Source organism: Anolis sagrei, chromosome 4 (assembly GCF_037176765.1).
Source record: "Anolis sagrei isolate rAnoSag1 chromosome 4, rAnoSag1.mat, whole genome shotgun sequence".
In the NCBI taxonomy this organism is placed as follows: Eukaryota; Metazoa; Chordata; class Lepidosauria; order Squamata; family Dactyloidae; genus Anolis; species Anolis sagrei.
Window position 1 is genome coordinate 94697146 of NC_090024.1, and position 23592 is coordinate 94720737.

A 23592-nucleotide genomic window follows, 5' to 3' on the forward strand; every position below is an offset into this window, starting at 1 on the left:
TTGCAAATTGAGGGCCAGAAAATATCTAAGTATGGCAGGAGCCAGATGTTTCCTACATGACTTGCATGCTAAATTAATGAAACTTTTCATTCCATTTGGAAATAATATCTTAATTTGACTGCAGTCATGACTATTTGCAACAGCCATAGCAATGCTTTATCAACAGAAGTGCAGGAATCCCCTTCACTGAATAAAATGCAGCTCTAAATCAAATTTGCTCCGCAGCAAGGACATTCCAGAGTAATAATAGCTGTATGTTCTATTCACATAATCATGTCAACTCCATTTTTTTAAAAAAGACACAAATATACAGAGTAGACAAACACTGGAAGACTTTGGGGGTTAGGTGTCTGTTTTAGGATCACAGAATGAGCAACAACCAATGCTGTATTTTCATGGGAAAACAGGCTAAGGGAAGAAAGGATTGGTGGCATGTCCTTTATTTTGGAGAGAAGCTGGTTCAGCTTCATAGTCATTATATGATGTACAGAACTGATCTGCCATGTAAACATTTGGGCTGGTTCTGAGATCAATTTCATGCTCCTCGCCACCATCTGTACCTTAGCAAGTCTAATGACCTGGGAATGGGAAGTGGCACAGCTGATTAGACAGGCTTGAAATCACTGAGTTATCCAAAGCATTAGAGAAGGTCTGGTTTATTCAGTTGCTTCTGATATTTTGGTCAAGACCAAATAAAGCAGTCTTGACCCATGTTCTTGCCAAAAAATCCACAAGGATCTATAGATGTGTGAATCTTTCTGAAATTTCTGGGGATTGATGTCTTGGTTATCTTGTGCATTGTGTATAAAATTCATCTAGATAACTAGATAACTGGTGGCGTAGTGGGTTAAACCCCTGTGCCGGCAAGACTGAAGACCAACAGGTCGCAGGTTCGAATCCAGGGAGAGGCGGATGAGCTCCCTCTATCAGCTCCAGTTCCTCATACAGGGACATGAGCGAAGCCTCCCACAAGGATGATAAAAATATCAAATCATCCGGGCGTCTTCTGGCCAACGTCCTTGCAGACTGCCAATTCTCTCACACCAGAAGTGACTTGCAGTTTCTCAAGTCGCTCCTGACATGACAAAAAAAAAACCCTAGATAACTTGTAGTTTTTTTTAAAAAAAATGTTGTTTATAAAAACTTTGAAAATTACCCAAAGATCTGTGGATAAGAGAAATGTTTGAAATTTGGTGGATAAACAGTAGTAAATGTTAGGGCCAGGCTTTAGCACAGCAGGTTAAACCACTAGTTGCAGTAAATGTCAGATGAAATGCTGCCAGTTCAAAGCCCATGTCAGGGTGAGCTCCTGACCTTTAGCCCAGCTTCCACTTACCTAGCAATTTGAAAGCAACATGTTAGTAGATAAATAAGCACTGCTTGAAAGTGGGGAGGTATACTTAGGCACCCATAAGAAATGCCAGCAATTTGATCAAAGGAAAAAGTTATGAACAAAGCTCTGCGGCATGGAGATGGATGTTGTAATATGATGGATTCATTTCAGTTTGTTCAGCCTGAGGACATGGACAAGATCTTTGGAACTGTCAGGGCAACCACATGCACTCTGGATACTTGCCCTTTTTGGCTTCTTATACAAGCCAGAGGAGGATTGGCTGATTGGATTTCTAACGTCATCAATGCTTTGCTGGGGCAAGGTAAAGTACTATCTAACCTGAAATAAAGCTGTTGTAAGACCATTTTTAAAGAAAACTTCCCTGGACCCAGTAAATCTTAACAACTATTGGCCTATCTCCAATCTCCCCTGCCTGGGCAAGGTTCTAGAGTGGGTGGTGGCCACCCAACTCCAGGGAGTCTTAGGTGAAACTGATTATCTTGACTTGTTGCAGTCTGGTTTTAGGCCTGGTCACAGAATTGAGACAGCTTTGGTCACCTTGGTGGGTGATATTTGCAGAAAACTTATCAGGGGGAGTGTTTCTCTATTAGTTCTCTTGGACCCCTCAGTGACTTTCAATGCCATCAACCATGGTATCCTTCAGGGCTAGTTCTCCAGGATGGGACTTTGTGACATTGTATTGCAGTGGCTCCGCTTATTCCTGGAGGACTGGACCCAGATGGTGGTACTGGTGAATGCCTGTTTGGACTCCTGACCATTGGCTTTTGTGGTCCTGCAAGGCTCCATTTTGTCCCCCATGCTTTTTAATATCTATATGAAACTGCTGGGTAAGGTCATTCAGAGATTTGGAGTTCGGTGTCATCTGTATACAGATGAGACACAATTCTATTTCCACCTCAATCCAAGGAAGCTCTTCAAATCATCACCAGCTGTGATGGGCTGGTTGAGAGCTAACAAACTGAAACTTAATCCTGACAAGACAGAGGTCTCCTGGTCAGTTGTGAGGCTGGTTGGGCTTTAGGGTGGCAACCTGTGGTCGATGGAGGAACCCCCGCCCCCAGAGGACACAGATCCATAGTCTGAGGGTCCTTTTGGACTCAGTGCTGACACTTGAAACTCAGATGAGGCAGAGGCTGGGAGGGCCTATGCATAATCAAATCTCGTGTGCCCACTGCAACTGTACCTCATAAAGCCAGGTCTGTCCACAGTGGTACATGCCTTAATTACATCTCATATGGACTACTGCAATGCATTCTATGTAGGGCTGCCTCTGAAGATGGCTTGGAAGCTTCAATTATTACAAAGATCAGCCAGGTTGCTGATGTGGGTGGGTTATAGAGATCATACTAACCCCCTCTGGAAGCAGCTTCACTGGTTCCCTAGTTGCTTCTGGGCCCAATTCAAAGTGCAGGTTATTATCTATAACACTCTGCATGGATTAAGCCCTGCCTATTTTTGTGACTGCACCACCACCACCCCTATAAACCTGTTCAGGCCTTATGATCATGCGAGGAGACTCTCCTTTCAGTCCCTCCTCCTTCGCATGAAAGGCTGTTGGGGGACAAGGGAGAGTGCCTTCTCAGTGGTGGCTCCCTGATTCTGGAACACCTTCCCCAGGAAGATTAGACAGGCATCCATCCTCACGGAATTTAGGAGAGATTTGAAAAGGCTTTTGACAATGATTAGCCAATATAAACAAATATGATGATGGTGATGATGGTGATGATGATGAAAGAGATGCTAGCATCGTGGAGTTAGCACATGCAAACCATTTTCATTTCGCCTTCACCATTCTGTTAAATCAGTTGCTAGAAATTTTCTGGGAATGTGGTCCTTTCAAAGAGCAAGTGGGACACTGAGTAAAATATAGGCATTATACAGGTGGGAAAAACCCAAAACATCCCTCATGTGGACCAATTTTTTTTCCTCTGGCCTTATTCTTTTCATGTACCTTGTCATAGACAAGCCATCCCTTGTTGCTACCTTACAATAACAGCAATCATTGTTTTTGCAGCCAAGCCCACTAACTGCTGTCTACATTTCCTATTATCAGGGTACCCATGTAGCACTAATGTATCACATTGCTGCCCCCCCCCCCCAAGCATCTAGTTTAGACTTATGTTATAAAAAGGTTTGGAATTTGGCACTATGAAAAAGACAGAAATGGCAAATAATATGAGCAAAAGAACAGGAATATAATAATATATTTTCCTGCATGGTTCGAAAATGCTTCAAAAGCCCAAATTCGGTAGGTTTTTTCTGACTTTTGGGTTTTTCCAAACCGAACCTTTAAAAGCCATATATCTATATATATATATAAATGCTCTGTGCATAATGAGTAACTTAAAAACAAAAGAACCAATGAACAAAATCACACCAAATTTGGCAACAAAATGTCTCACAAAAAAAAGAGTGACCATCACTCAAAAAATTATGATTTTGTCATTTGGGAGTGGTAGTTGCTGGGATTTATAATTCACCTACAATCAAAGAGCATTCTGAACTCCATCAATGATGGAATTGAACCAAACTTGGCACACAGAACCCCCATGACCAACATAAAATATTGGAAGGGTTTGGTGGGCATTGACCTTTAGTTTGGGAGTTGTAGTTCACCTACATCCAGAGAACACTGTCGACTCAAACAATGATGGATCTGGGCCAAACTTGGCACAAGCACTCAATACACCCAAATATGAACATAGATGGAGTTTGGGGGAAATAGATCTTGACATTTGGGAGTTGTAGTCACTGGGATTCACAGTTCACCTACAATCAAAGTTCACCTACAATCATTTGTGAACCCCACAAATGACAGAAATGGGGCAAACTTCCTACACAGAACCACCATGACCAACAGAAAATGCTTAAGGCCATCCAATCCAACTCCCTTCATCAGGGCAAGAAAACGTAATCAAAGTCCTCCTGACAAAGAGCCATCCAGCTATAGATATAGATAGATAGATAGATAGATAGATAGATAGATAGATAGATAGATAGAGAGAGAGAGAGATAGAGAGATAGAGAGATGATAGATAGATATGATTCACACACACAGAGATATAATATCATAGATTTGAAAGGGACCCTTAAAGAGGGATAATTATATGTTGCATGTTCCAGAGTGGCAAACCAGACACTCTCCACATCAACACTGACAAAGAAACAGCAAGAAATACTGTTTACCCACAAGCATAAAGAAATTACATGTATTATAAACCAACACTTTCTCATTACTTTATTTTCCAGATTAACAGACTGGGCCACAGCAATGGGTGGCAAGGGACAGCTAGTATATATATCTATATATTTATATATCTATATATTAGGGCTGGGCGGTTTCGTTTCGTTAATTCGTAATTCGTTAAAAATTCGTTTTTTTTGTTAACGAAGCGATAACGAACCATTCTGGAGCAGCTTAAAAACGAAACAATTTTTTCAATTCGTTTCGTAAATGCTTTGTATTTCGTTATGTATTTGTTTCGTTATTGGTTTGAGGTCGTTTCGTTATTATTTCCGCATGTCTGGGGCAAGTTTTATAGTTGTTTTTTGTTTAATTAGTGAAAAAAATTATAATATCACACCAACAGTCAACAACAGAGGGAGAGGGAAGCTTCAGAAGTTTTTTTAGCGTATTGCGCGATTGCGGCCGCCATTAACGAATCGATTCGTTATTGTTTCGTTATTGTTTTGTAATTTTTTTACCATTTACGAAATTTGGTAAATATCGAACTTTTTTTAAGGAAAATTTCGGAATTTTTTTAAATATCGAAACGCAAAAAACCCCAAAAAACAAATCGATTTTAGAAACAAATTTTTCCGTTGTTACCCAGGCCTACTATATATCTATATATCTGTCTGTCTCTTTCTGTGTGTGTGTGTGTGTGTGGTGTGTTTGTGGTGTGTGACCATGATGTAGGTGCTGCTTGGTTAAGTGGGAACAAAAGCTCGAGGGAGAGGTACTACGGAATCTCAATCAGATCCTCCCATGGGACACCTTTGGGACTTTTTCTAGAACCTTTAAGAATTTCCTAAAAGTCAGGGGATGAACCAAACATTCTGGAACTTGGACGGCTGGCAGTGGTAAATATGTCCTCCAAGTATGACTATTTCCATCCCAATAACCTTAAAAATGATGGAAAGGGGAGTCTCAGAAGTTTCCCCATTGCCCCCCCCCCCCCATGGGCTGAATCTTCCCACTGTCAGGTTGAAAAATAACATTTTGCTCTCCCTAATTTGGGAAACACCCAAAAAATAAAAAGGGGGGGGGCACTGAAATCGGGCCACTGAAAATGGCAATGGGTTTCCCCAAATTGCACACACCTACATATTAGTCCTTGCAGTCTTTTCTTTTACAATCATAGAGTTATCACAATCAAGTCAAAAATTCTGCTTACATAACATTTCAAACCCATTCTTTATAATATTTATTTGTGTATTCCATCGGTGCACTTTCTTTCTTTTCAGTGGAATCTGAGATGGCATTGTTACACCTAGAAGGCTAGGGCAAGGATAAACATTATTCTTCGCTGGTTTCAGAGTCATATTTTTTGTTCCAGATTTGTTAATAACTATTGTATGATGAGTCTGTAGGTTCTTGAATTTATTTTAGAAAGGGGGGATTATTTTTTTTAGAAGTAATTTGTTCTCAATACTTATTACTACATTGGGGGAGTAAGCTGTTATTATTGGTCATCACAGTACTTATAAATTAATTTATTCAGTAAACTTATGTACTGCTTGCTATTTGTTGTTGAACATAGTGAGCTTTTTAAAGTTATATCCATATTGAAAGTTTAAAACTAATATTTCTTTTCACTAGTGCAAAGTACTTTTAAAAAATATGTAACAATGTCACCTTTTTGCAAGATCCATGCTGTTTTTCCCTACTTTTATTTTCACAGCAACTTTATGGGTAGGTTATATTGAAGAACATTGACTAGACCAAGACACTAATCTAACTTTGTTGACTGAGCATGGCTTTGGGCTTCAGTCTCTTCAGTCCAAACCTAACATTCTACCCAATGCATTCGATTTGGAAAAGTTAGTGCATTGCATTCATGGTTGTGCTTTTTCAAGGGTCACAGAATGTTGTCAAGGAAAGGCTAACAAGATCTGCAAACTTTGGGCAGATTACTATTTGTCCTTTTCCTTCCTGCCACAAATGCATAGGCTGCTATAATGGCATTGTGTCCCAATACAGTTTAGTATTTTCTCCATTTATTTCTATAGAAGTTTAATAATGAAGGATTTTTTCCTTTTCTTTTTTGACTGTTGTTGATTAGCTTTAGGGTACATGTTGTGCATTGCATTTCAAAAACACTGTTTTAATAGTACATGAAAATGTTTCATTAAATTTTCATGGTTTTAACAGAGAAATCTGCTAAAAATATTTCCACAGTACAGCTTCATCTCATTTCATATTGTGGATTGTTGTTCTTGTTGTTGCTATTTTACTTCTATTCAGGCACCTCTGTTATTCAAGTGACAGCTACAGATGCCGATGATTCCAACTATGGCAACAGTGCTAAAGTTGTGTATAGCATCCTCCAAGGACAGCCATACTTCTCAGTGGATCCAGAAACAGGTAAACATATGTATTGACTTAGCATTTGTATTGAAGTTTTAGAGTTTTAGAGTTCTAAATCTCTTGACCCTTAGACCTGATTTGTTTGTGCGGGACTGTGTCCCTCTTCTGATGATCTGGTTATTGACCGTAATAAAGTGAACTTAACTAACTAACTTGACTTAGCATTTGTTGTTTTCTTTCTTTTTGTGTTTTTAACTGAGATTCTCCTCAATTATTTGTGTAATGATTTTAAAAAATGATTTGAAGCTATTTAACATGGTTAGAATTAAAGGAAAACATGGTGGTTTTTTTCTAGTATTTTTCATAGAGTTGTGATTTCTCAATCTAGATTAACTGGTAAATTCCCAGAATCATTAACACTGTTCAGCAAGCTCTAGACATCTGGAAAAGCCTAAAATAAAGACTTACCATGAATTACAAAAAGACCGATGATTTATAAACCCCATCATCTGATGTAATTTGTATATCATTTACATGATTGTGGCCAATTCCTAGGCAAAACAGCTCAATTCTTTAAGATAGAGTTGTATAATATTTTGGGATGGGCACTGAAAAATGAAGAACTGTCTAATACAATGATAGAAACAATAGTAAAACTTTTTTTTAAAAAAAAAGCAAGTTTTTTATGTGTTGAGAAATTAATAAGAGGACTCCTGGATTGATGAGAATCTTCTTAATTTGCAATTTATTCTGCCCAAAAATATTATGGGATACTTTTTCACAGAAAAGAGCATTTTTTTTGCACAGTGTAGAATTTTCTGCTTCATATTTCCTATTTTAACCCAAGATTATGGATTTCTTCAACAGATATTGGAGATATATTCAATGTGTTATTTCAGTGTATACAACCTTAATTTTATTTGCTATGATTAACTGTTAAAGCATACCAAACACAAATCTGTTTTAATATTCTCTTTCATCTCTTTCCCTCCCAATCTCTTATTTGTTTGGTTTTAAATCCCCCCTCCTCTTTTCTACAAGGCATCATCAAGACTGCTTTGCCAGATATGAGCAGAGAAAACAGAGAACAATACCAGGTGGTCATCCAGGCCAAAGATATGGGAGGCCAGATGGGCGGATTATCAGGAACCACCACAGTGAACATCACACTAACCGACGTCAATGACAATCCACCTCGATTCCCCCAGAGTATGAACCATTTAATTGTTTGAAAAGCCTCTTTAAACTCAATAGTTCTACATTCACCATCTGGGACATAAATGCAGATACTTCTGTTGCTGTGTCAGCAATTGAACATAATGTGGGAATACAGAGAGAGAGAAATGGGAATTGAATGCTTGAAATCAAAGCTTTAAATTTTTAATGTTAACTCCAATAGTAGAATTTGGCCTAACACTTTAAGGTACTAAAATTCTGAAAACTTTCCATTCCAACTAGTCAAACTAGTCCATGCCACAGAATAGACATGGTAAAAGATTTGGTTATGTATTTTTTCAGTTTTGATTTACTATTGCCCTAGTTATTTTTTCTACTTATTTTGATTTTCCCAGATCTCTAGTAAACCAAAGAGCTCTATAAGTGTCCTTTGGGAAAAGAACATGCAAAGGAATGATTGTTTCCTCATTCATTTCCATATTTCATAAACAGACCTAGCAGCCAGTATCGTTTAATAACCTGACTGTTGGACTAGAAATCTAGAAGACCAGGATCTGCATTTTCGCTCAGCCATGGAGAACTATTGGGTGACCTTAAAAAGTCATACTTTTAGCCTCAGTGGCAGGCAATGGTAAATATCTGAAGAAATCTTGCAAAGAAAACTAGGATAGAAACACCATAAATCGGTGTTGATTGATAGGTGCATCACAATAACAGACAGGCGGACTAGGTTCATGGATATGCTAGCTGCAAATCCTCCATTGGACCAAAACCCAAATCTTAATGATCTGAAAACATTCAGGGATTTCCAGTCCATAATGTTGAGTTATACCAGCTAACCTGGGTTTACCCTGCATTACACAAAGTGGGGAAATGCTCTAAAGTTTCTGCAGGAACCTGTACTTTGGGAGAAACAATCAACTGTTGAAATGGACCAGTATCACCATCTCATTTTTCCCGCACTCAGCATTGCAAGGAAAAGGGACTGAATCAAGGCTATATTGTCCCCATTATCACAGAAGCTGGCTGGATAACTCCACTGCTTCATCATGATTGCACTTAAGCTTTTGCTGATGTCAGCAAAAGTACCTCACAAAAATAAGGAGTGCTGGAGCTCTCTGAATAGCTGCTACAGGGATGGAAACAACAGGCCAGGTAAGTGTGATAGCCCAACGGGGACTGATTTGACCAACTAGACAATGTTCTGACCATTACTACAGGTTGGGGATGGTGCAACTGAATAACTCTGCTGAATCCAGGTCAGCACAGAGCATGTCCACACTGGACCATCCCTGAATTTTGGTGCACATGTAGATGAGCCCTAAAACATTCACAGAACTGTCTGTTACAAATTAACTTTGAAAATACTCCAGAAAAATCAGGAGACTCATTAATTATTTTCACTCACCAGGAGTGGGCCTTATACCAGTTTTCTTAGGCCATTCTTGAATGTAAAGTTACCTAAGCAATAGAGGTGTGCATTTTTTGTTTCCTTGTATTTTGAATCAAATTTGTTAAATTTTGTACTTACGAGGCAATAGTCTATACGTGGGTGTGGCCCACACCAAAATTTTAAGAATCAAAACTTATCCCATACTTTCTATTTTAGTTTTGTAAACCTTAGAAGGCTACTAAAGTAAGTTTCCCTCTCAGCGCAAAAAAGCAAAGCAAAGCCAAAAAGGCTGCCTTAGTGACTTATCTTGCCCTTTCTCTAAATTAATGGAGTCTCAGCATTAGGAGCAGAAAAAAGAGAGAGCAGTGTTTTTTAGGGACAGCACAAAACTCTGAGAAATGGGGTTTGGGAAGGGGGAGCTCTATGTCACAGAATGCAAAGGCCCTACCCTAAACTACATTTCCCAGACTACATCAGTATCAGAGAGCACCAATTGGGGTAGCTGAGAGAAAGATTTGTCCCTCCCCAACAGCAGCCAGTGGGAGTTCCAATGAATGGTTGAATCTGCAAAGAGGAGGACTGGCAGATTCTTTTACTAAGTAAATCTCTGTGCTGGGCTGGAAAGAAATCCCTAAATGGATGGCCCCCATGCTATAGGGGAAGTATACTAATTAGTTTAGAGGCTGGATGTAGAGTTTTGATGGTGTCTTTCTGCCTGGAAGAAGGGGGTTGGGTTAGATGGCTCTAGGATTCTATGAAAATGTAGACTTTTTAAATATTGGTTTCTTTGTTAATATGAGAAAAATTCAATGGGATAGCTTTTGTGGCTTTAAAAAAATGTTTTTCTCAAAACCTTTAAAAAATCCCTAAAATTAGTAGATGTATGAATATTTCTGAATGTTGGGGGGAATGATCCCCTTTTAGCTCCTGTCATTGTATAGAAAATTCAAGGAGATAGCTCTTGTAGTTTTTTTTTAAAAAACTGTTGTTTACTAAAACTTTGAAAATTTCCCAAAATCCATGAATAAGTGAAACATTCTGAAATTTGATGGGCTAACAGTGGTAAATGTGTTCAACCATTGTAGCAAGTTTAACCCCAAATAGCTTCAAAAATGCAGGAGAAAGAAGCCCCTGCAGTTTCCCCAATTATAACAATTTATGCACAATTACTCTAAAAAAATAGTAACAAAATTTTGTTACTCTAATTATAGGATCACATTTTTCACTAACAATATTTTAGAAACACTTTAGAAATGAAATGCCAGTGCCCCCAAGTTTTTTTAATGACGTTTGAACCATTTTATGGACCACACATCCCTACTAAACAGATCAAGACCTGTAAATGACATTCATTGTAGACCTCTCTGAATGTAGACTAGACCTCTCTGAATGCCATACAGTTTTTTTCCACTGCCAAAAATCAAATAAGTATTCAAAGATATTCACTGAAATATCCTTGAGTCCAAGTACTAACTACATTAGGGATTCTGTGATTTTTGTGGTCATGTATTTTCTTTCCTAGAAGGGTAATTTGATATAATTCAGTAAAACAAGTCGTCAAAGTTCAAACTCCAGAGTGATCTCAATGCATTTACACTGTAGAATGAATGCAGTTTGACACCACTTTAACTGCCATGACTCCCATGCTATGGAATCCCAAGAGTTGTAGGTTGGTGAGGCAACAGCACACTTTGCCAGAGAAAGTGAAAGGCCTCATAAAACTACAACTTCCAGGTTTCCACAACATTGAGCCGTGGTAATTAAACATATTTCAAACTGATTTAATTCTATTGTGTGGATACATGCCTGTGGAGAAACTTCTAGGCAGTGCAACAAAATCAAAAGATTCTCTATCCTGTCATCAACCTCTAATCTTAAATACAAATATTAATTCCCAATAGGTTTAAAAGGCACTGATGTATTGTTCTCTTAACTCCAACCAAACCTAAATCCTCAAAGTCCCAAGCTGTAATCCCCTCAGAACAGGATGACCAAACCCTATAATACACTCTAGAACAGCGTTTCTCAACCTGGGGGTCGGGACCCCTGGAGGGGCCGCGAGGGGGTATCAGAGAGGTCACCAATGACCATCAGAAATCACAGTATTTTCTGTTAGTCATGGGGATTCAGTGTAGAAAGTTTGGCCCAATTCTATCATTGATGGGGTTCAGAATGCTCTTTGATTGTATGTGAACTATAAATCCCAATGACTACAACTCCCAACTGGCAAGGTCTATTTTCCCCAAACTCTACCAGTGTTTGCATTTGGGCATATAGAGTGCTTGTGCCAAGTTTGGTTCAGATCCAACATTGTTTGAGTCCACTGTGCTCTTGGGATGTAGGTGAGCTACAACTCCCAAACTCAAGGTCAATGGCCACCAAACCCTTCTAGTGTTTTTTGTTGGTCATGGGAGTCCTGTATGCCACGTTTGGTTCAATTCTGTTCTTGGTGGAGTTCAGAATGCTCTTTGATTGTAGGTGAACTATACATTCCAGCAACTACAACTCTCAAATGACAATCAATCGTCCCTCTCCCAACCCCACCAGTATTAAATTTGGGCATATTGAAAAGATTCACACCCAGCCCAACTTACAAAAGCCTTTTGTCTCACCCTGGTCATTCCACAGATATATAAACCCCTTTTTTCCCAGCTCCAGCAGACCTCACCTCTGAGGAAGCTTGCCATAGATGCAGGCGAAACGTCAGGAGAAATGCCTCTAGAACATGGCCATATAGCCCGAAAAAACCCACAAGAACTGAATGATTTTTATTATTACTGTGCAGCCCCACAATATAGGGTGCAGCAAAGTGCACGCAAATCTCAGTGCACCATTGTGCATTTAACATACTGTTATAACCCAAACTTTTAAAAACGTATCTGCCCTTACTACCATTAGTATTAGTATTAGTATTTTTGGGTTTGTTTAATAGGTCATGCTTGCCTAATGAGTGCAATGACTACCGCTACTCATGATTTAACTCAGTAGTTACTTTGAAATGCAAAAGTGTGATGGACTACTTAATCACTTGGAAGTTGCCAAACCCAAATCTGGCTATATATTCTCACACTAAATAAAGTTCAGCTATAATTTCACAAAGAGAGCACAAACTACATCAAGGCGGAAATGCAAAGAATGCAATGGGTTCTTAGCATCTCTTGGGTTTCCTCAGGGATACCAAAATCTCTGAATGTTCAAGTCTCATTAAAAACAATATGCAGCAAAATGTATATGCAGAGATCAGGAACCCTGTTTGAAAAAAGGCGGGGGCCTTGGTGGACAATTTGAAGCAGACTATTTCTCAGTGTGGGGAAAATGATTCTCCCTTCTACTGGTTATTTGCCTTAAACTTACATCTCTGAAAACGTTTTATTCATATATATGGTAACTGTTCAGATTGAAAACTGCAGTCACACACTTTTGAATGTTAAGCTCCAGTTCACCCATTAAATCAAGAGGACACTCTGACCATTTTCTTATGGTAGTCTACTTGTATCAGAGGCAAATCTATATGGGCCTATAATAATAATAATAATAATAATAATAATAATTATTATTATTATTATTATTATTATTATTATATTCCACTTTATCTCTCCCAGTGGCTTAAAAATACTGTTCCATTATCTGGGTGGAGACCAAAAGGGAGTGCTAGACATAAAAAGATTGTCCATTTTACAGGGGGGGGGGGGGGAGGAGGAGTTGAAGGAGGAAAACCATTTTTCCCGTTTTTGCTGGTTATTCCCCTCCCCCCCAAAAAAATCATACATGAAGGTTGTTTTCATGACAGGGACATGGTTGAGGGAAATAACAGAAAAACGGGAAATAGTCCTCCCCTAAAATATTTATTTATTTATTATTTCAAGCATTTCTATCCCATCCTTCTCACCTCTGAAGAGGGACTCAGTCATTAGATGCCAAAAACAATACATTAAAACACATGGTTACGATTAACACAATGAAAACAATTATAAAAACAGTTTGCCGGTTCAAAACATAATCCAAATCAGTCCATTGCGGTCCACTAAAACATTTTTTCCTAGTTGATCCATTTATTGCACAAACACTTGATCCCAAAGCCAGGATTTGAGATTTTTCCAAAAGAGCAGGAGGGAGGGAGCAGATCTAATATCATTGGGGAGAGACTTTCACAGCCAAGGGGCCACCATGGAGATGGCCCTGTCTCTTGTCCGCACCAGTCGTGACTACGAAGGAGGTCGGACCAAGTGCAGGGCCTCCCTGGATGATCTTGCTGTCCTTGGTGGTTTGTAGAGGGAGATACGTTCAGACAGGCAAACTGGACTATCCTTCTTTGTCTAGCACCCTCTTTTGACCTCTGCCTGGATAATGGAATTGAAAACATAAAAACAATCTAAATTATACAAATATGCAAACATTAAAACAGAATTTAGTATAAACAGTATTTAAAAATCACAGTTAAAATCCATTAAGACATATTCAAAGTTAAAAAACCATAAGAGTTTTTATGCTGTATAAAATTATCAGTTAATCAGCGCAAGCATAATGTCTGTTGAAGTAGGTTACATCTCCTAACTTAAGCAGCTATTATAGCTTCTAATCTAGAACCTACCAGATTAAATCTGTCCAGATTAAAAATTGCCCTCATCTATTACTTAAATGAATTGGCAAACCTAATGGCTATCCCCTGTGCATATCCAAAGCATGTCAGGGTACTGTTAAGGAACATATCATTGCTTTACAGACTCTTTCAGCTCCTCATTCATGGCTGACTGTTGATTGATAAACCCCAAGATTTATCAATCAACAGCCTACATTAATTTAGGTCCATAATAGTTCTAAAAGAAACATATCAATCTCAAGACAACCTCACTGAAATCTTTTATCACCTTTTACTCAATATAACTTTACACATATTTAGCAATGTGGCTGGAGGTCTCATCTATACTGCAATATAATGCAACTTGAACTGCACCAATTGTAGACTCAACTGTAGTTCAATGCAGTTCTAACTGCATTATATGGCATTGTAGATCCAGCTAGATCAGTGGTTCTCAACCTGCGGGTCCTCAGGTGTTTTGGCCTACAACTCCCAGAAATTCCTGTTAGTTTACCAGCTGCTAGAATTTCTGTGAGTTGAAGCCCAAAATATCTGGGGACTGACAGGTTGAGAACCACTGAGCTAGAGCCGTCCACCCCGTGACCCGGCAGTTTCCCTGTATGAGCTGGCAGAATTAGTCTCAAATTCGGCCCTGGCCTCCCAACAACTTTTAGTTTTGGGAGACTTTAACATCCATGCTGGAACCACATTGACAGGCGCAGCTCAGGATTTCATGGTTGCCATGATGACCATGGGGCTGACTCAATATCTGGTCCCACTCATCAGGCCGGACACATGTTGGACCTTTCTTTTTATTGTGGATGGTGGAATGGTCAGAGTGGAAGAGCAAACATTCTTCCATTGTCGTGGTCTGACCATCATCTGATCAGTTTAAGATTAACTGCACCCGCCAACCTCCGCAGGGATGGTGGACCCATTAAGATGGTCCACCCCAGGAGGCTTATGGATCCTGAAGGACTCCTGAGGTCTCTTGAGGATCTTCCTGTCTTGGAGACTGACGATCCTGTTGACGCCCTTGTTGATTGCTATAATAGCGGGATGTCTAGGGCGATTGACACGATTTCTCCCGAATGTCCCCTCTTGTTGCGCAGAACCACACTGACTCCCTGGTTCACCGAGGAGCTGGCTGTGATGAAGCACTGGAGGAGGGGTCTAGAGGGCATCTGGAGGAAATCTCAGGGTGTGTCTGACCAGGCACGGGCTAAAGCCACTATTAGGGCTTATTCCGTGGCTTTGTGAGCAGCCAGGAAAGTATTCTCGACTGCTTGCATAGTGTCTGCAGCAAATAGACCTTCGGAGTTGTTCCGGGTTGTTGGGGAGCTTCTCCGCCCTCCTGAGGTTGGGGAGCTCCCTGGTGACTTGGCAACTCGGTGCAGCGATTTCGCGCACCACTTTGCAGGCAAAGTTGCTCAGATATGCCTTGAGCTGGACTCCAGCTTAAATGCAGTGCCAGATAAGGTAACTGAGGCATCTATCTGTTCAACCTTATGGGATTCTTTCTGCCTTGTTCAACCTGATGACATTGAGAGGATCCTTGGGACGGTGAGAGCGACCACTTGCACTCTGGATCCTTGTCTGTCCTGGCTAGTTAAACTGGCCAGAGAAGAGTTGTTGGAATGGTTTGTCGCAATAATAAATGTTTCACTGAGCCAGGGGAAATGCCTGTCCTGCCTTAAGCAGGCGGTGGACCCGACTGTATGCAACAACTACAGACCAATTTCAAACTTCCCTTTTTTGGGGAAGGTTCTGGAGTGGGTGGTTGTCTCGCAGCTCCAGGGGTTCCTTGATGACACTGATTTTCTGGATCGTTCGCAGTCTGGCTTTAGGCCTGGGCACAGTACCGAGACAGCTTTGGTCACCTTGGTGGATGACCTCCGCAGGAAACTGGATAGGAGGAGTGTGGCCCTGCTAGTTCTCTTGGATATCTCAGCGGCTTTCGATATCATTGACCATGGTATCCTTCTGGGGAGGCTCGCTGGGATGGGACTCAGGGGCACGGTTTTACTGTGGTTTCGGTCCTTCCTGGAGGATCGTTCCCAGCTGGTGAAGCTGGGGGACTCCTGCTCGGACGCCTGGCCATTGACCTATGGGGTCCTGCAAGGTTCTATTATGTCCCCCATGCTATTTAACATCTACATGAAACCACTGGGAGAGGTCATCCGGAGTTTTGGAGTGCGGTGCCATCTCTACGCAGATGACACCCAACTCCACTACTCTTTTCCATCTGACTCCAAGGAAGCCCCGATGATACTGGACCAGTGCCTGGCTGCTGTGACGACCTGGGTGAGGAAGAACAAGCTGAGGATCAATCCTGACAAGACAGAGGTCCTCCAGGTCAGTCATTCGGCTGATCAGGGTATTGGGTGGCAACCTGTGCTGGATGAGGTTGCACTCCCCCTGAAATCACAGTTCTGCAGTTTGGGGGTCCTCCTGGACTCAGTGCTGACGCTTGATGCATAGGTGTCGGTGGTGCCGGGGAGGGCTTTTGCACAATTAAAACTTGTTCACCAACTGCCACCTTACCTCGTGAAGTCTGACTTGACCCTGGTGGTTCATGCCTTAGTTACCTCTAGATTGGATTACTATAATGCTCTCTACATGGGGCTACCCTTGAAGACAGCCCGGAAATTTCAACTTGTCCAACATTCAGCAGCCAGATTAATAACTGGGGCAACTTACAGGGAGCGGTCAATCCCCCTGTTTAAGGAGCTCCACTGGCTGCGGTTTATTTTCCGGTCCCAATTCAAGGTGCAGGTTATCACCTATAAAGCCCTAAATGGTTTGGGACCCTCCTACCTTCGTAACTGTATCTCCCTCCATGAACCAACTCGGGCCTTCCGTTCTTCTGGGGAGGCCCTTTTTTCACCCCTGGCAGTATCACAGGCTTGCCTGGTGAGTACAAGGGAGAGAGCTTGCTCGTCTGTGGCTCCCCGACTCTGGAACAAACTACCTGGAGAAATTAGGAAAGCCCCTACACTAGAAACCTTTAAAAAGAATCTTAAAACTTGGCTCTTCCGCTGTGCATTTGATGAATAGATTTACATCCTCACACTAGTGTTCAGCCTCAACGTTTTTGTCATTAGAGTACACCCTCCCCCCTTGTGGGAAAGCTTGATTCCACCACCTCCACTATAATGAGCCCTCCTCCGCAAATAATCTGTTTCTTTCTTATCTCGCCTGTGTTCTTAACCAGTTTTTAATCAGTCTCTCTTTTATCCATTGCATGTAACCTGCCCATTGTCATTGTGATTGTGCCTATTGTAATTTTATATTGCTATGTTTCCATATGTTTTATGTAATTACTTTGTTGTTGTTTATTGTTTGCATTTTCAGTTTTATTTTATGTAATTGTTGTCTGTGCTTAGCCTCATGTAAGCCGCTCCGAGTCCCCATTGGGGAGATGATGGTGGGGTATAAATAAAGTTTATTATTATTTATTATTATTTCCTGGGGGGGGGGGGCAAACTGTGACATGAACTGGTATTTAAAATGTCGGTTCATGACACATTTTGTAGCCACATTTGGGGGGGGAGGCAAAACCTCACCTCATTGATGGGAGGGCTGTTGACAGGCTATCCCGTCATGTTAATGTGCAGTCAGCATGGATGGCATGGCCAGTACCACCCTTCCATTTTGCCTCCAAAACAGAGGCATAGTGTGTTTACCAATGCAGAAGAAGATCCAGACCTTTATTAATGTTGTTTAACCCAGAATAAACCTGGATTAATAAGTGTATCCCAAGTTACATCACATTGGTCTGGTTTGGGCATCCCAGGCTAATGTGATTCCTATCACACATTATGTGACAGTGTAGATATAGGCCCTGAAAAGACAGCTTTCCTACACATTCTTTTAAGGGTTATGTAAATCCCATAAAAGAGTGAGTTCCTTCTTTACTCTCATTTGAAAGCAAGTGGAAAATGGTGAGTAAAAGGAAATTCTTACATCCAACTGTTCAGATAGAGGTTCAATGCTAAGGACGTACAAACTTGTTGTGAAATTTATTGTTGACCATTTCCATAACATATCCATGCTATGCATTTGGAAAATTGAAAAGGAGGCTAGGAATAATAGCCCTGTTATAGACACGAATGAAATAAAATCATTTTCTTTAGTATATCTCTCACCCCTTACCTGAAAATTCCATTTTCTGGAACCAAATTTCACTTAATTATTTTAAAGCATAGGAATAGATTTCTGTTAAAAATGCAACAACAAGAACAAAAAGGAAACAGAAATTGACAGTAAATGAGGTCAATAACTTAGCAGTTCTGTGCATCTTTTTAATAGAAATGTCTTTTAGTTTGGGTGAAGAACACAGTTCACAAAATATAATGTGCACATATGTGTTTGTGTGTGTGTGTGTGTGTGTGTGAGAGAGAGAGAGAGAGAGAGAGAGGCAGTAAAGCATAATGCATTGTGGCTGGAGATTAGCTGTCTGCCAAATGCATATTACAGCCATCAAGTAGATATAGGTACAAGAAGTACGGGTGCCATAAAATTGGGCAAACTAGATATATACTGAGAAGTACAGTTTATGTATCTCTGCAGTTAGCTGGCAAAGGGCTGTTCAATCTCCAAAGAAGTGGAATGCTGACATTACACTTTCTCTCTCACCCATCTTCAATATGATAAAAGTAGGTAAACGTACCTTGCTTACTGACTTAAGTGCAACTACAGCTCCACATCTCCCCCTAAAGGATTTTTTCCCCAAACACTATTATCTTGGTCCAGTGCTTTTATGAAATTGGCACAGCATAATTTACATGAAATGGTTTATTTTCATTTAAGTGAAGATACTTTAAGGAAAATAAAGTTGTGTTCCTTCTTACCACATCAACATTTCATCAGATTTCTTTGTGTCAATATTCATTTGCCAACATTGATTTAAAGTTGTTTCAGTGTTATCTCTAGACAATTGAAATTCAGGCCCTGAGTTGTGATTACTTTGTTTATTGGCTGTGTGAGCACAAGTTTAATTAGATTTTTGTGCAAATGCAAGTAAGGAAATACACTTTTGAATTTCTTCCTGCTTTTGGTCTCTTATCCTTCTTGTGACTGCAATAATACTTTGGCTATATTCCTATGCACAAGAAGTACCAATGAATTCAGTGGGGCATATTTAAGACTGCACTGCAAGACATCTGTATTAAACAGAAGGATTTTGAAAGACTGAGATGGCAGAATTATGTCTACATGTGTCAAGTAAATATTTTTATATAAAAGGCACCCCCACTTTTTGATTTTTTTAAAAATCCACCTGCACAAAGGAAGTAGGAATACTTGCAGATTGAGAAATATCGTGACCTGACCTGCTATTTTATTGAGAGCTGTTTTTTATTTTGTTCTCCCTACCCACTTTCATGAAGTAACAGTAAAAGAACAGACCCGCCAGTACAGCGTCAATTGTTATATCCTATAATTTTAATATTTCAGTGTAATATTTCATATTTAATGATGCAGAGAAAAACAATGAGGCATAATTTCATAGTCTGTTCCTTAAATAAAAACAAAAAACAAAAACAACTTTCCAAGGAAAAACAACAATACAAACCAGTATGATGTAAGTGAAATTAAAATGTTTTCTTTCACCTCAATCTTTTCCACAGGACTATTAACCTTCTAGTAACCACAGTGCAGACTTAAGGTTCAGCTGCTACTGAAATATACTGTAAATACTTAGGTCTATTTTTTATGCGAATGCAACAGTCAGAACAGTAAAGGAGATAGAATCATGGAGCTGGAAGAGACCTTGTGGGCCATTCAATCCAACCCCCTGTCAAGAAGCAGGAAAATCACATTCAAAGCACTCCCAACAGATGGCCATCCAGCCTCTGTTTAAAAGCTTCCAAAGGAACCTCCACCACACTCTGGGGCAGAGAGTTCCACTGCTGAACACCTCTCACAGTTAGAAATTTCTTTCTAGCATTCATGTGGAATCTCCTTTCTTGTAATTTGAAGCCATTGTTCCCTGTCCTAGTCTCCAGGGAAGAAGAAAACTAGCCTGCTCCCTCCTTCACTTACTGCTTCACCTATTTCCTTAACTTCTTTTGAACAGTTAATGATGTGGATTTTGACTATGTTCATAATGGTCTATGGTAGAAGTGACGTAGCTTGATACTGCCTTGGCTCAATGCTATGCAATCCTGGGTGCTGTAATTTGGTGAGACACCCACATTATTTGGCAGGGAAAGCTAAAGACCTGCAAAACTACATCTCCCATGAGTCCAGAACATTGAGTCAATGCAAATAATGTAGTGTCAAACTGCAGTAATTCTACATTATAAATTCAGCAAAGTCTATATATTGGGACAGATTTTTACATTCTCCTTACATTTATATAAACAGTGCCATATACCAGCCTATAAAGAACTTCATGCCAATCACTGACTATTTGTAATAAATCAGAGCTTGATTAATTCCATGTATCAGAACCTTGACAAATCCACACAGATGTGTGAAATGGTCTCTATAGATATAAGAATCTCTTTTATATCATTACAAACCACCAGTACAGTATGACCCCCATATCTACACAACTGATATACGAAGTTTCACTTAGGGTCACCTATACAAGCCGGTACACCCTCTTCTCAATCCTGTTAACATTTGTCCCACTAAAACAATAGGGTAGGCTAATATCTGCTATTTTATATATACATGAAAATTTCAGGAATGTATCCTCTATTATATAATCTATAACAAATAGGATTGTGTACCTTTGCCCCATTTCTGCTATCAGTATTGTGGCTGCCGATTGAGGCATTTCCAGTAAAACTGCCATAACAGTTGCATGTTCCTTATGTGGGTTGTTTATCAATAGATTCATACTCCCTGGATCTTCTCAAACATGCTAAACTACTTGCAAACAAACCAGTAGGGAACATGCAACTCATTAAAAGGCAAAATGACACTTCTAATGAAAACAAAATTCCTTGCCACTGTACCACTGATTTTTAATAGTAAAGCCAGCAGTACATGCAGCACAATGCAAGAGTCCTGCAGTTCTCAGACAAAGCAACAAGTGGCCCTGGGTCCATGGAAATTGCTCATATCTTGTCTATATGAAACAGCTCTCCATGTTTGAGTGAAAAATATTTTACAAATGTTTATAGAGAAGGCAGGGACTGATTCTAGAAAGGTTTTTTTTTCAAGCAAAATAAAATAAAATATTGACAAACTCAGTGCATTTCAGCAAAACAGAACACGATAACATTAAAGCAAAGGCTTAGCAAACTTATTTACAGGTGTTATTTTTTTATTGTATGCTCAAAGATTTCTCTGCTGCTAAAGAAGAAAACCCTGGGGATATAGACCACATGCATTAAAAGTCTGATATACCAACCACTGACTATTAGCAGTCAACTGGTAACAGTCCAAATTGGATTAATTTCCTCTGTCAAAAGCATGATACATCCCCTTAGGAATTTAACTTGAGTTCTGTATTAGTCTTTTTAAAAGTTGTATGGATTTTTCGTCTTTCTTTTCAAACCTTTACACAAGCTAGCTAAGATTTCCATAAGATATATGTACTATTTTTGGATACTATTGATACTATTTTAGGCATATGCAAATCCTTTTTTTTAAGTTTCTGGAGAGTTGAGGAAACTTTGACAAGAAGTGTCTGTCTCAGAACTCCAAAACACATGTTTTGCTGTTGCTTTTTTGCCTTCTCCTTCCTACACAAAAATGTCTATTTCTGCACAGAAATATTATTTTATGTGCACTTTGAAAAACAATACTTTTCTATGTGAAAATTAATCTCTGAAGAAGTGGAAGAAATTTTCTGAGCAAGTTACCCCATCCCTCAATATATGGCCATTTCACAAAATAAATTCCAAACTGCAGATTTTTAAAGAACTATTTTGCAGTTGCACAGAAACAGCTAAATTATTTTTGCCCATGAGATGAAGCTGCACCACTAAAAAAATGCCCCTGCTTCTTCTCATTTTTTTTTGTGGGCTTCAAAAATTGGGGGTACTCCAAACAGGCCATCTCATGATCTCTTTGGTGATGGAAAAACTTTATGAATGGTGTCCAAACATTTTATTCTGAAATAAGTTGTGAAGTATTACTCAGTGGAGCATAGGCCCAGGTAGGTGTACGCAGCAGTGAAGCATTAAAAAAGTGGGATGTTATGGAATGGCTTATGATCCCAGTGTCAATGTGAATTTTCTCTAGTTTTAATCAGTAAAACATTTAACATAAAAGGAACTAGCATGCACTTTGTAGCACTTTGAGGCTAACTGAGATGGGGAAAATTAGCATAAACTTTTGTAGGCTTAAGTCTACTTCATCTGATGCATGGAGTGAAGAGACTACTGATGAAGTCTACTGATGAAGTAGACTTAAGCCTCTGTACTTGATCACACAAAGACACCATCCCCTGGCATTTGTGCAATCACAGATACTGGCAACTTACTGGGATGATCACAACCAGTATCATGCCTCTCCGTGCTTATGGAATAGCAATGATTAGCTGATCTATGGTCTTGCACTTCCTGTGAGGAACATAACTCCCATACTTCCATTCCTCTGTAAGTGTTTTCCAAAATTATTTTGAAAACAACTTTGCAGTTTTAGCAAAGCATTAGTTTTTTTTAAAAAATAAGGGAGGAATATTTAATTACTTCAAGAGGAGAGGAGCCAGAGTAAAAGTGAATCCGCCATATTGTATGTGGTAAGTGTGGGACTAGGGCATGATGTATTTTTCCATCGGTGGCAGGAGATGGTTTGCTTGGAGAAATGGTAGAAATGGTAGATTGGCAACCAGTTGTGCATATAATTTGTCATGATGCCAGGGCTCTGCTGTTATTTAGGCAGAGTTGAATCAAATACCCAGTTTGTAAGAAACAGTTTAATTAAAACAGCACTTACTTTCTGGCTGTTTTAATAGTCCAAAATAGAAAACATAAAGATTGCACTCAGCCACAGAATATAAAACAAAACAGCAAACACTGTTGCAGGTTGAACATAACTCCGTAGTCAAAAGGTCCAGTTCATTTTTACTTGGTTATGGGTCTCAAATCTATACTTACTTTTTTTTTACTTTTTTCCCCTCCTCTTCCTGTTCCCTTTTTCTTAGTCTTTTTTTTTCTTTTTCTTTTTTTCTTCACCTACCACCTTTCTTTTTGGGGAGATCTTAGCTTTCACATCTTTTAGTGCCTTTGGCTACACATCTCTATTTTAAATGTAAACCAGAAATTTAATAAAGACATTATATATAAAAAAGGTCCAGTCCAGTGGTCAAATGACAAGAGTTCAATAAACAAAGTCCAGGGATCAACAGTCTATGCTGTAGTCAGCCAGCCCAAAGATTCAAGGTTCCAGGATTCCAAAGGTTCAGGAGACAGGTCAGGACATCGAAAATTCACTGACCTGGGGCATCTAACACCAAGATAAAACAAATACTTTTCTCCCAAAGATCAGTCCCAAGGTTAGCTCCTTATATCCAGGAACATCCAGCTGCAACCTATCTCTTGCATGCTTTCACCCTTAATTGCTTTCACCCATAAATGCTTAGAGATTACTCAACCCTT

The 23592-nt window shown here is 39.6% G+C and overlaps 1 protein-coding gene across 1 annotated transcript in view; it reads left to right on the forward strand.

The window, feature by feature from the left end:
• The window catches only part of CDH9 (cadherin 9), a 176017-nt gene that overhangs the window by 108699 nt on the left and 43726 nt on the right, over window positions 1–23592 (forward strand). The window contains exons 4-5 of the mRNA XM_060774692.2: window positions 6822–6941; window positions 7926–8093. Of these exons, the coding sequence (XP_060630675.2) occupies window positions 6822–6941; window positions 7926–8093 (288 nt within the window). The remainder of the gene's footprint in view (window positions 1–6821; window positions 6942–7925; window positions 8094–23592) is intronic.